This window comes from Oryctolagus cuniculus, chromosome 10, assembly GCF_964237555.1.
Source record: "Oryctolagus cuniculus chromosome 10, mOryCun1.1, whole genome shotgun sequence".
In the NCBI taxonomy this organism is placed as follows: domain Eukaryota; kingdom Metazoa; phylum Chordata; class Mammalia; order Lagomorpha; family Leporidae; genus Oryctolagus; species Oryctolagus cuniculus.
The window spans coordinates 21,548,325-21,561,801 of record NC_091441.1 but is presented as its reverse complement, the minus strand read 5'-3'; the positions used below and the strand labels follow the sequence as shown (position 1 = coordinate 21,561,801).

General features: G+C 37.3%; 1 protein-coding gene across 4 annotated transcripts in view; it reads left to right on the top strand.

The window, feature by feature from the left end:
- WDR7 (WD repeat domain 7) overlaps positions 1–13,477 on the top strand; it is a 378,155-nt gene that overhangs the window by 71,582 nt on the left and 293,096 nt on the right. For all 4 annotated transcript variants that reach the window (XM_070050123.1, XM_070050124.1, XM_051851193.2 and 1 more), the window contains exon 13: positions 9,606–9,801. In XM_070050123.1, coding sequence (XP_069906224.1) covers positions 9,606–9,801 — 196 coding nt within the window. The remainder of the gene's footprint in view (positions 1–9,605; positions 9,802–13,477) is intronic.

Here is a 13,477-nt window from a genome sequence, read left to right as displayed (position 1 = left end):
GTAAATAACACAATATTGAAAATCTTTGTGTGTAAGAAGTTTATTTAGGATTATTTCCTTTGAATAGATTCCATCAATTTTGCATATTAAAACCTCAAAGTTTTCACGTAATTGTTTATTAACAATTTTAAGGCTTTTTTTTTAAAAAAATTATTCATTTATTTGTAAGTCAGAGAAAGGGAGAAACAGATAGATCTTCCATTTTCCAGTTCACTCGCCAATAGCCCCTGCAGCCAGGGCTGGGCTGGGCCAAAGCCAGGAACCAGGAGCTTCGTTGGAGTCTCCTACGTGTGTGGCATGGGCCCAAACACTTGGGCCATCTTCCACTGCTCTCCCAGGTGCATTAGCAGGGAGCTGGATCAGAAATGGAACACTTGGAACTGGAACCAGTGCCCGTGTGGAATGCTGGCATCACAGGAGGTTGCTAAACCCACTATGCCACAACACCAGCCTCCACAAACACTTTGGAGTTCTCTCGAATTTCTGCTCTTATTTTCTTTTTCTCTCTTGAGGATAATAGTGTTTATATGAGCTTTTAACTAATATATTAAGTCTCTCTGCCTGTGCTGTTGTTGGAATTTTCTTCTGATTTTTTACTTCCTTTTGAATTTTTAACACTACAGACATTTTTGTTTTTCATGTAATTCAGTTCACATTTTCTTGTGAACTTCTTTCATATTTTTGAAGTGTAGGATCTTATTCTCCACCCCAAGAAACTTGATAAAACAATTAAAAACAATAGCTTGGTTAAAAACAAACATAAAAACACTTTATCTGAAATTTGTGTTTGTGAGATGAGGTAAGGGTAAGAATGACTTGTTCTTCCTTAAACTAACAGTTTATCACATTGTCACTTATTAGACAAATCTTTTTTCTCTGGTAGATAGTATCTTTTAAAACTTGTATTAAATTCTTCATATTTAGGCCGGCGCCGCGGCTCAATAGGCTAATCCTTCACCTAGCGGCGCCGGCACACCGGGTTCTAGTCCCAGTCGGGGTGCTGGATTCTGTCCCTGTTGCCCCTCTTCCAGGCCAGCTCTCTGCTGTGGCCAGGGAGTGCAGTGGAGGATGGCCCAAGTACTTCGGTTCTGCACCCCATTGGAGACCAGGAGAAGCACCTGGCTCCTGCCTTCGGATCAGCGTGGTGCGCCGGCTGCAGCGCACCGGCCGCGGCGGCCATTGGAGGGTGAACCAATGGCAAAGGAAGACCTTTCTCTCTGTCTCTCTCTCTCACTGTCCACTCTGCCTGCAAAAAAAAAAAAAAAAAAAAAAAAAATTCTTCATATTTATTTGCTGTTTTATTCATAAGGAAAGATGACTTATTTCATTTTTGTTGTCTTTCTATCAAGTGGGTACAGGAAGATGTTAAAACTAGTTCCTGAGCCGGCGCCGTGGCTCAATAGGCTAATCCTCCACCTTGCGGCGCCGGCACACCGGGTTCTAGTCCCGGTCGGGGCGCCGGATTCTGTCCCGGTTGCCCCTCTTCCAGGCCAGCTCTCTGCTATGGCCAGGGAGTGCAGTGGAGGATGGCCCAGGTGCTTGGGCCCTGCACCCCATGGGAGACCAGGAAAAGCACCTGGCTCCTGGCTCCTGCCAGGTTCAGCGCGGTGCGCCGGCTGCAGCGGCGGCCATTGGAGGGTGAACCAGCGGCAAAGGAAGACCTTTCTCTCTCTGTCTCTCTCACTGTCCACTCTGCCTGTCAAAAAAAAAAAAAAAAAAAAAAAAAAAAAAAAAAAAAAAAAAACTAGTTCCTAAAAGACTTACTTTTTGTCTAGGATATAATTACCCAGTTGATTGGTTAATCAATGTTTTGGTTGAATATCTTGATCTTATTTTTTAAAATAGTTGTTAGACAGCCTTTTTTTTTTTTTTTTTTTAGAGAGATTTCTGAAACTTATTTTGTTTTAGTTTTGTGCAGGTATGGAAATAAAATTAAGTGAATTTCATAGACTCTTCTTCCCCTTCGGGTAGAATATTTAAAAGTGATAAATGATGCATCTTCATGACGCATTTATGTTCCATAGAAAGAGTTCTGGGAAGTACAAGAACTAGTGATTAAGAGAACAGAGGGATTGATTTATGGATGAAAGAAGCTGGTCATTTATAGCTTGTCAAATGATGTAAAAGCAGAGACCATACAGCATGTTCATATGCTAAGAGAAGAATTGTGCTAGGCATATAAGAGATTGCTCCTGAGATGATATGAAGAAAAAAAGTAATTATTTTAGAAAACAAATTAGCCAAAGCAGAAAATAAAAAATATCATTTACCGTGGGAACTGTTGGGAAGTGGAAATCATCTCCCCAGAGATTGGGCGGATGGGCTAAACTAGCTGTCTCTGATTTCTGTAATTCATGGCAGATGCCTAGAAACAGGTTACATAAGAGGTTTCTGGGAATGGTTTAAAATGAAGTCTTGTGAAATGCGGAAGGTCAGACTGGATGACCTGGGTGGTATATTCTGACTCTATCAGATCTGTGATAGCTTGTGGCATTCTGCAGTTCAGCACTAATGTCCTGTGAGGGTTGTTTACCGGCAAAATCTGTTAGTGCTCTATTTGGTTTAGGATTAGAGTTCTTTTAAAATTAATAATTGACTGAAAGATAAACAATTAGCTTTGGTACTTGTTTTGGTTCAGTATCTTTTTTTCCTCAATTTTTTCATCAAATGTAAATGGAGTTTTTACTTTAAAAAATAAAATATTCTGTTGCCTATTGTTAGCTTTTACTTTTAATTAGTATTTGATGTCATGAGTGCATAATGCTTCTAGGGCAGAATTAATGCAGTGTTTGGAACATAAATTTGAATAATTTTCACCTATATACTGTTAGCTGAGTTGGTAGGAAATTCATTTCATGTTGCTCAAGTTCTGCCCCATACTAATAAAAATTTTGAAATGGAAATTATATTTTTACTCTTTTGGTCAGTTAGTTAATGATGATTGCTGGAATAGAGTATGTGAGATAGTGGGAATTGGGAAGAGAATGTTAGTGCTTTTGTGTATTTTTAATCTTAAGAAAGGGAGCTTTATGAACATTGGCTCGACAGGGCGTGGGACGGAGGGGACGCTGGTGCCCTCGTTATTTCCCATGTTAGACAGGCACGCATCTCCTGGGGCAAGAGCTGGCGTGCCACAAGGAGGGTGCCAGTGCTACGGTCACCCAGTGTGTTTCCTGGTTAATGAGTTTGTTTAGGGGATTTTCAGATTATGTTGTATAGTTCTTAATAATTTTCTTATTAATTTTATAATTTAATATTATAATTATTAAGAACTTATTACTAAATTCTTAATTTCAGATTGTGTTGTATAGTTCTAGTCATGAAAGGGGGAGAGAAAATATGGAAGATATTTCTAATGAAACATAAATAACTATTCATTTTAAGTTTCAAACAATGATCATTTGGTCGATCTGGCAGAAGAGTGGTCAAAAGTTGCACCATTATATAATATACACATTCACATCTACAATCATTAACAATGAAACTTTGCTAAGGATTTATATCATCCCTTGAGGTGTTAGCTAATTTAACATGAAGTTATTAAGATTAGTGAGACTCTTGAGAAAATGTTTCATTTCATCTTAAATGTGTTTATTTAAGCTCAAATAATAGTTGTAAAATGTGAGTATATGTCCTTGTGTGTATTTTACAATGTACATGAAATATGGGCATTGAAGGACATTTATATAATTTATTAATATATTATATATTCCAAAATTTTAAATGAGTAGGTATGTGATCAGAAAAGTTTGGTATGATCATTTTCAACTAAGCTTAAAGATACGAGATTCAGAGTGGGTGTTATAGTGTAGAAGGTTAAGCCGCTGCTTGCAGTGCTGGCCTACCATATGAGCACCAGTTCCAGTCCCTGCTGCTCCATTTCCAATCCAGCTCCCTGCTAAAAAACCTGGGCTAGCAACGTCCTTGGGCTCCTCTACCCACGTGGCAGATCCAGAAGCTCCAGGCTCCTGACTTCAGCCTGGCCCAGCCCTGGCCTCGTGGCCATTTGGGGAATCAACCAGAGGGTGGAAGATCTCTCTATCTCCATCTCTGCCTTTCAAGTAAATAAAAAAATTTTTAAAAAAAGATACAAGGTTCATTTTTTTTCAGTTTTATTAATTACACTGTTAAAATATTTTAATACTTTATTTTGTTATAATGTTTGTCATGTTAAATTGTGTTTAGGTGACTTTTCCAGGTTGAGATGGAAAAGAAATGAAATAGAATGGAATTAATCAAATCACAGAATTAGTTATTTTTGTGAAATAGATAGTAACTCAAATCTCTGATAAGACAGGATTTGTGCTAATTCAACTTATTTGTGGGGAATCTGGATCTAAATCAGGAAGAAATGTGAATTGCAAATGTTTTAAAAATGCTTTTTTAATAATTTTGAGAACAGATAAGAGGAATTTATTTGTACTTTAGTAAATCTTTTAAGTGCTTTCATTTAACAGATAGCTGAGAATTGTTTATTATTACTCTGTTCATTGTTTGAATTAAAATTAATACCAGAGTGGTGCTTAAGTGATCTTTTTTCCCCCTACATTTAAATAGGCTAGAGACATTGGCTTTGTTTATACCATTAGTTTGTTTTCACATAGACTGCAAAGGTAACCATCAGCAGAATTAATTAGTGGAATAAAAATTAATGAGGTTTATGGTACTGGTTTATTTCCACTCTAGGCCAGTTATTCTATTGCAATTTGGACTAGCATTTTCTTGAAAGAAGAAAAATTAGATTTATTTTAATCCATATTTAAAAAGAAGAGAGCTATCTTTTCTGTATGAGAGTTAAGTACCTTTAATAACTATAGCTTTCTTGGGCTTAGCAATATTGATTCTTTTTGTTTTCATTCTTGATTATTTTGGCTATTTCTTGAGTGTGTCTTATTACAGCAAAGGTAAAGTTAACTCTTTAAATACTTATTATCATTTACAGAGAAGGTCTGTAATTTATAATTTTGAACCAAACTTTTTTTGTGAGTGGAACATATCACTGGCCAGTTTTCATCATTATTGCACTGGTGAAAGAGGAATAAAATATTTTTTTAATTCAAAACATATTTAGATGAATACATATATACATGTAAATATATTTTCTCATTTATATACATTTTATATATTTTAATTAACTAAAATATTTTAATAAACTAAAAATTTTAATAAACTAATATATTATTATATATTATATTATTATATATTTATATATTTTTAGTTTATTAAAATTTTTAGTTTATTAAAATATTTTAGTTAATTAAATATATATAAGATGTATATAAATAATTAAAATATATATTATATATATCTATATATATGAGAAAGTATCATGTGGAAATGAAAAGCTAGAACTTCTGGAGTTGTAAATCTTGTTTTACCTTCAGGCCATATTCTACTTTCTAAAGTAGGTCTTATGCTATTAACGTTTATTTCATATGTGCTTTATTTTTAGTATATAAGAATAATAATAATAGAGCTTTTAAATCTTCTTATGAAGATGAATCGCATTTCTTTGAATCTTTGAAATCCTCCACCTGTGTATCTAAGAATGATGGAAGTTCTGACTGTGAAGCTTCTCTTGAGAGGCTGATAATGCCAAAGGTCAAACTCCTTATGGACTGGGAAATCCTCTTTGTTTTTGCTTAGTTTGCTTGATGCCTCTACGCCTGTCTCTGCTAGACTGTAAATTATGTCCAGTAAGGAGATTTCTGGAAGAGGAGAGACTGTGCATAGTTAAGTGGTTATTAGTAGCTTTGTATAACCTCAGATGTTGAGATCTACAATAAATCATCATTTTAGGGACATCTAACATAGTAAAAAGTATTGGCAAAACTTCACATTGGCTTATGCTTCATTCCTGCTGCTTTCCAAAAGGGAAATGACTAGAGTGTGAACATTACTGAAATGACTTTGTGTGGGGAGCAACCCGGACTGGACTGAGTTACTGGAATTAAGACTTATTCTATGCATCTGCTCTCCCACAATATGGCGCTGGGAGAGGAGAAAACAGCTTCTACGCAGCTGCCTCTTGCCAACTTGAGTGATGACCTCCAGGAGCTGATCCTGCTCCTGATTGGAGGAGAGCAGCGTACTCGGCGTGTGGGCAGCCGAGTTGGGATTGGCGGAAGAGGACTATAAAGGAGGAGAGAGACAACATGCACCAGGAACATCTAAGGGGAACATCTGAGGGAACACCTGTGCAGCCCCCGAGAGAGCCGGCTGGCGGTGTGCCGCTCCCCTGCGGAAGTGGGGAAAGTGGCCAGGGGGAACCGCCCTTCCACGGAGGTGGAAGGGACGGTAGCCAACCCGGGAAGAACCAGCAGCAAACCCGGGGAGGGCTGAGCAGACGAAAGAACAGCGCAGGGTCCTGTGTCGTTCCTCCACGAAGAGGGGGAGCAACAACTTTGGACTTGGGAATTAGCTACTAGGCCAGTTAGGTGTGAGACTTTAATTAAGGATTAGATCTTTTTATTGATTTATTTGAGAGACAGGGAGAGAATGATAGAGATTAATAGAGAGGACTCCTGTTTGCTAGTTCACTCCCCATATGTCTGCAATAGCTGGGACTGGGTTAAGGGTGGAGTCTGGAAGATGGGAATGCAATGCAGGTCTCCCATGTAGGTGGGAAGAATTTAATTACTTGAGCAATCATCACCGCCTCCCAAGTTCTACAACATCAGGAAACTGGAATTGAGCAAGAGCGGGGACTTGAACCCAAGTACTCCAATGTGGATGTTGTGTGTTAACCACTAGGTCAAATGGCTACTCCATTTTTTCTGTTATTTTCTTAAAAACATTTTTAAAAAAAATTCATTAATTGGATCAGTTTTTTTTTTTAAAGATTTTTGGAGAGCATGTTAGTCAAAGTAGCAGAAGCAAAAAGCAGTAATGGATATGTGAGTATTGTGATGGGCAAGTACCTAATGAACAGATGGGAATAGGCTGAAAGGAATAGTCTAGAGGAAACATGGTTTTTATTTAATCATACTGTAAGAAAAAGATCACTTTTTCTGATGAGAGAAATGAAATCACTTTTTTGGAATATTGGTGTTACAAAATAGAAAATAGTTGTTAACCATTAATGCAACAACCAATCCTTTTATAAAATGAATAATAGATATAATGATAATCTGTAGAAATGCAAAGCATCCACTGGACTAAAATGTCTATTATCTCAAGTTGGCAGTGTATGCCTGATGTAACTGATAAATATTTTATGAATTGTGAAATAATTGAAAATAAAGGCATTATGCTATATATGTTTATTTACCCAGTTTTAGTATAACATGCCTAAATTTAAATGATATTTTTGTAGTTTTCTATTTTTTTAGATTTATGAGTTAATTATAAAACTAGTTTTTCTGTGCAATAAGTCAAATGCCTCTCAATTTTTAATTTTTTTAAAGAAGAAGTCACATGTTGTGTTTCATTGCATTTTATATTTCATTAGAAAGCTTATCAGGGAAAATGAAATTAAGTAACCTTAACTACTGCTTAAGAAAATTATATAATATTTTAATAAAGGTTTATAATGCTATTTTTTATAGAAAGCTTCTATTTAATAAATATAAATTTCAGTAAGTACAACTTTTAGATTATAGTGGGATGCCATCTTTCTGAACTTAAGTTTTTTTAAGATTTGTTTATTTATTTGAAAGCCAGAGTTACAGAAAGAAGTAGAGACAGAGAGAGAGAGAGAGAGAGAGAGAGAGAGAGAGATCCTCCATTGACTGATTCTCCCCACAAAGGGCTGCAATGAATGGGTCTGGGCCAGGGTGAGGCTAGGAGTCAAGAGCTTCATCCTAGTCTCCCAAGTGGGTGGCAGGGGCTCAAGCATCTTCTGCTGCTTTTCCAGGCCGTTAGCCGGGAGCTGGATAAGAAGTGGAACAGCTGGGACACGAACCGGCATCAATATGGGATGCTGGTGTTGCAGGTGGTAGCTTTACTCACTATGCCACCATACTGGCCTCTGAACTTAGGTTTTTAACTTCTAAATTTAGTGGTCACCTGTTATGCTATTACCATGTTTAAATTATTATAAAACAAAGAATACAAATAAATCTAACAAAGAATAAAGATATAAAACACTTTTGTGTTTAAGATCAGATAGTTAAACCTTGGTATTATTGTTTTATCAATACTGTTCTTTGTTCAAAAATTAATTTAGGGTTGTTTACATAAGTAAGCATTATTCGTTAACAAAAATAAAACTAAATCATGATAAGAAAATGAGAGTCCACGTTGTGAATGTAAGCCCAAGTTCTTGCACATTATAGACAGAAAATTCAGTCTTGGTTTTCTTAGCAGCCAAAACACAAAAAATGAACCAGTTGGGATAGGTTTCGCCAAAGTGTGTTCCTGTAAAACTAGGTGTAATATGGTTACCATGACAATATAGGGGCAAATGATGCTGTATCCCCTTCTAGAGATAAACCTTCACATCAGCATTCTGAAGGTCCATGGGAATTCTATGGTTAAAACAACTGCATAGCTCAGTGTTCGCTAGTCACATTTGGCCATCCCTCACTCCCTTTTTCCTCACCTAATATCTATCAACATTTCCCGTTTGGGGAGTCAGAGAGATATTGATCTTTAGCCAAAACAGTCTGTTTGCTTAGAAAGCGGCCCAGCAGGGTGAGGTTTAAGTTTCTCCTGCAGATCCCACAGAAGGGAGAGTACACTTATAGTGCAGGGGGCTCATCCTCAATGAATAGCCACTCTGTATACAATCATGACTTTCAGATGGCTTTTTCCATAGGCTTTCTTTCAGCATGATTAGACAATGTAATGTAATAAGTCACTAAGAAGTTTTCCATTGCTTTTAAATTGTCTTACGAAAATGTAAAGACATCAGTGTTTAATTTTCTACATTGTAGTTTCTGTTCTCTGCTGCTATTGAAAATCTTTAGCATCTTTGTTTGATTATCTATATCCCATCCTGTTCTAAAAAGGAAGTGGAGGGGGGCAAACTAGAGATGAGCAGAAAACACAGAGTGGAATGTTTAATTGGTTATTGTGTGGATAGTTGGGGTGGTGTACCTGCTGACATCATAGACAGAAGCTGTGAAGAAAACCAAAGGAAACTGGGACACCTATCTATAGATGATGCGAAATAACTGTGGCTGCTCAGAGGTGATGTGGCAGTGGGACCGTGAGGGTATTGTTTTTGAGCAAAGGTGCAAGGAAGAGCATGGGGCTAAATGACAGTCACAAGCAGAAGCACTTCAGAAAGCAGCAAACAAAGGAAAGTTCATCCTGTGGAAAAAGAACACATCATAACAGATCAATTTTTTTCCAGCTTTGCCTGCTCAGATACAACAATCGTTTTAGTAAGGTCATCTTCAGATTTGAACAGTCGTTTCCAAGGATTCTTTTCCAATCTTTTTAATCTACAATTAATTTAGTATTTTTTAAGGGTTTTGATGAGTGAATTGAGAGTTTGATATGTAACATAAAAGAATGCATTTTTCAACATGATCTAATATTGCAGTTGGTTTTCAATGGTAGTGAAATGTATAATTGCATTTGGCTTAAGTTACTGGGGACAGGCTGCATTTCACTCTGAATTTAATCTAAATATAATTAAGATATCCTCCTCTTTCCAGGCAAGAGTGCAGCACTGCATCTGCTCCGTCGCCAGTGACCACTCAGTAGGACTTCTAAGTTTGCGTGAGAAAAAGTGCATCATGCTGGCATCACGTCACCTTTTCCCTATTCAGGTCATCAAGTGGAGGCCTTCAGATGATTACCTGGTAGTGGGATGCTCAGATGGCTCTGTGTATGTCTGGCAAATGGATACTGGTAAGAGCAAGAATAAAGAGAGAGAGAAAAAATTAAATGTGTGCATTTGATTTCCTAGAAATGACACTCTTTTACATGACAAAAAGTCCTGAAATGTAAAACGGTTACTATTTTTATTTCTAATCGCTGCTTTTTCTGAATGTTCTCATTATCAACAAATACACACTTGTCCTCTTATTTGTTTTATTATTCCAAATACTTGTAGATTATTTCTCTATTGAGCATAATACCCAGATAGGACCAACATACAGAAACAATAAGTGATTTCTGTGTCATTCATGTAGTAAACTGGGAGCAAAATGAAGGGACCGTTTTTGTCTCAGTTTCAGGAATGGTGGAAAAAGTTAAAAGCTCTTTTTATTTTGTACAGGAGAAAAGCAGTACTGAGCAGTTAATTGTAGGAAGTAATTGACATTAAAGTTTTGAGTTCTAGAGAGAACATTTAAAAATTAAAGTTTAGGGGCCAGTGCTGTGGCATAGCAGTTAAAGCCGCTGCCTGCAGTCCCAGCATCCTGTATGGGCACCAGATCAAGTCCCAGCTGCTCCACTTCCCATCTGGATCTCTGCTATGGCCTGGGAAAGCAGTAGAAGATGGCCCAAGTCCTTGGGACCCTGCACCTGCATGGGAGACCCAGAAGAAGCTCCTGGCTTCAGATTGGCGCAGCTCTGGCTGTTGCAGCCAGGGAAGTGAACCAATGGATGGAAGATTCTCTCTCTCTCTCTCTCTCTGCCTCTGCCTCTTCCTCTCTATAACTCTGCCTTTCAAATATATAAATAAATCTTTTAAAAAAGTAAAGTTTGATACATTTTATATATGAGGAGTGTAATATACAGTGATATATGAGTATGCATGGATTTCAAAATTTTTACACCAAAATAAACTTAACTCGTTAATTCCATTTCTGTACCACCTTTTAAAGTACCCTCATATAATGTTTATGCACAGATGGCCATGGTTTTCCCTGGGAAATCTGTAAGTATGCAACTAAATATTTATTAGGTAAGGCCTTTTGGAACACATTCTGTTCTGTTCTTATGATCTTAAGTAATCATCTATCAGTAGTTAAAGCCTTTCCTTAGATCCTGAGTTGTATTTTATAATTATGAATTTTTCTTTTTAAAAATGTTTTAAATTGTTCATTAATTTACTATTATATTACTGAATTCTTTACTAATTATTATTCCTTATTACATTAATTCCTTAATACGTTGGATTCTCAGGGTCACAGCAAATGCATGATAGTTAGTCTAGCACAATTCTCACCTTAATATGATATTAATGCAAAGAGAACAGATTCAATGTAGTTCACAGATATAATTTTTAAAAAAAAATATTTGTTTCCTTATTTGAAAGTCAGAGATAGAGAGAGAAAGAGAGAGAGAGAGAGAGATCTAGTTTACTCCTCAAATGGCCCTAAGCCAAGAGCCAGGAGCTTCATTAGGGTCTCCCACATGGGTGCAGAGGTTTAAGCACTTGGGGGCCATCTTCCACTGCTTTCCCAGTCCACCAGCATGGAACTGGATGGGAAAGAGGAGCAGCCAGGACTTCAACTGGTGCCCATCGAGATGCTGACGCCACAGGTGGAGGCTTAACCTACTATGCCGTAGGGCCAGTCCCCATAGATAAAATTCTAAAAAAACCTTTTTCTTTATTTAAAACAAACAAGACTTTTTAAATATTTCTTCTTCTTCTTTCTTCTCCTTTTTTAATTTATTTGACAGGTAGAGTTATAGACAGAGAGAGAGAGAGAGAGAGAGAGACAGAGAGAAAGGTCTTCCTTCTGTTGGTTCACCCCCCAAATGGCCGCTATGGCTGGCGCTGCACGCATCTGAAGCCAGGAGCCAGGTGCTTCTTCCTGGTCTCCCATGTGGGTGCAGGGGCCCAAGCACTTGGGCCATCCTCCACTGCCCTCCCAGGCCACAGCAGAGAGCTGGACTGGAAGAGGAGCAACTGGGATTAGAACCTGGCACCCATATGGGATGCTGGTGCCACAGGTGGAGGATTAACCAAGTGAGCCACGGCGCCGGCCCCCAAAACTTTTTTTGAAATCAGACTACATACATATTTATGTGTTGTACAATAGGGAGTTCCCTTAAGCCTTTTTTTGAATAAGTAATGATCTCCACCGATCTTTTGTGCATGTCCTTCTTTTGTGCATGTCCTTATTTCAGCTGCTAGAACATAGCCAATCTTTTTTTTTTTTTTAAGATTTATTTATTTATTTGAAAGGCAGAGATTTGTGAGAGGAGAGAGAGAAAGAGAGAGAGATCTTCCAACCTCTGGTTCACTCCCCAAATGGCTCCAATGGCTGGGTCTTGGACAAGTGAAAGTATGGAGCGAGGAGCTTCTTCCAGGTCTCCCATGTGGATGGCAGGGACCCCAGGACTTGGGCTATCTTCCATTGCTGTCCTAGGCTCATTAGCAGGGAACTGAATTGGAAGTGGAGCATCTGGGACTTGAACTGGTGCCTGAGTGGGATGCTGGCACTGTAGGCGGTGGCTTTACCCGTTATGCCACAGCGCCATGCCCAGCACATAGTTAACCTTAACAGGAGCCTTCTTGAGGTCTGTATTTTAAAGTGTAACTTGTCTGGCTGTAAAAGATTCATTCTTTTTGTCAAATTTTAAAAGCACTGAAGTATTTGGAGAGAAGAAAAATGAATCTAAATCTCATTGCCCGGTGTTCACATTTTGGCATATTTCTTTCTAGTCTGTTTCTGGGCATTTTTGAAAACAGACTGGCTGTCATAATACATTTGCAATTTTGTGTCTTACATTTGTGTTCCTTTATACTGTATCTCCTGAATAACAGAGTCCTGTGTTTGCTGGTTTGGTTTACCTCACAAACTAAATGTACAGTCCTTGGCTCTGAAATCAGACTGGCATAAATGTGGAATCAACCACTTGGCTAGCTCTGTGACTTAGAACAAGTCACTGGACTTTTGTCCCTCATTTCCCTCATCCATAAGTGTAGGATAATAGTACTTCCTATTTTATAGTTTTGTTGGAAGAATAAAATGAGATGCTATTTCCCTGGTGTGTGGCAAACTGAATGTTAGGGTGTATACATCTATGTATATCTGGATACACCTATAGGTTTGTGGGTTTACATGCATGTGTGTGTGTTTTATATTGTATTAAGGCAACATGCTGCTTGATAACTTGACCAGTATGAAAAAATATTTTCTTTGGGATTTAGTGTTAAAAAAAGTTTGTATGGTAATAATGACATTTGTAAAACACTGTATTAAAATACTGTAGATATTAAGTTAGTATTAATAAAATGTTAATCACATAAATTTGATGTATTTTAAATGGAGAAGAATAGTAAATCTGCCTAGGACTTGTTTAAATTAAATTAATACAGTTTAGGGATAGAGTATAATTTTCCTGAACTTTTTAGACATTTATATGACATTTGACTATTTCAGATACTTTAAATATATTTGCAAGGAATATAGGATAAAATATGAAATCCTTCACAAATGAGACTTTACTGAAAAGGTTACTTTTCTAGTAATTTTTCTAGAAGGAAATTAAACATTGCCCCTAATCTTAGGGATACTGGAGAATGTTAACCTTATAATAAGTTTAGTACAATTAAGCCTGATTTAAACACAATTACATAATCTTGAAATTTTACAATTACCCTCTGACTTTCAGGAGAACTCAGGTG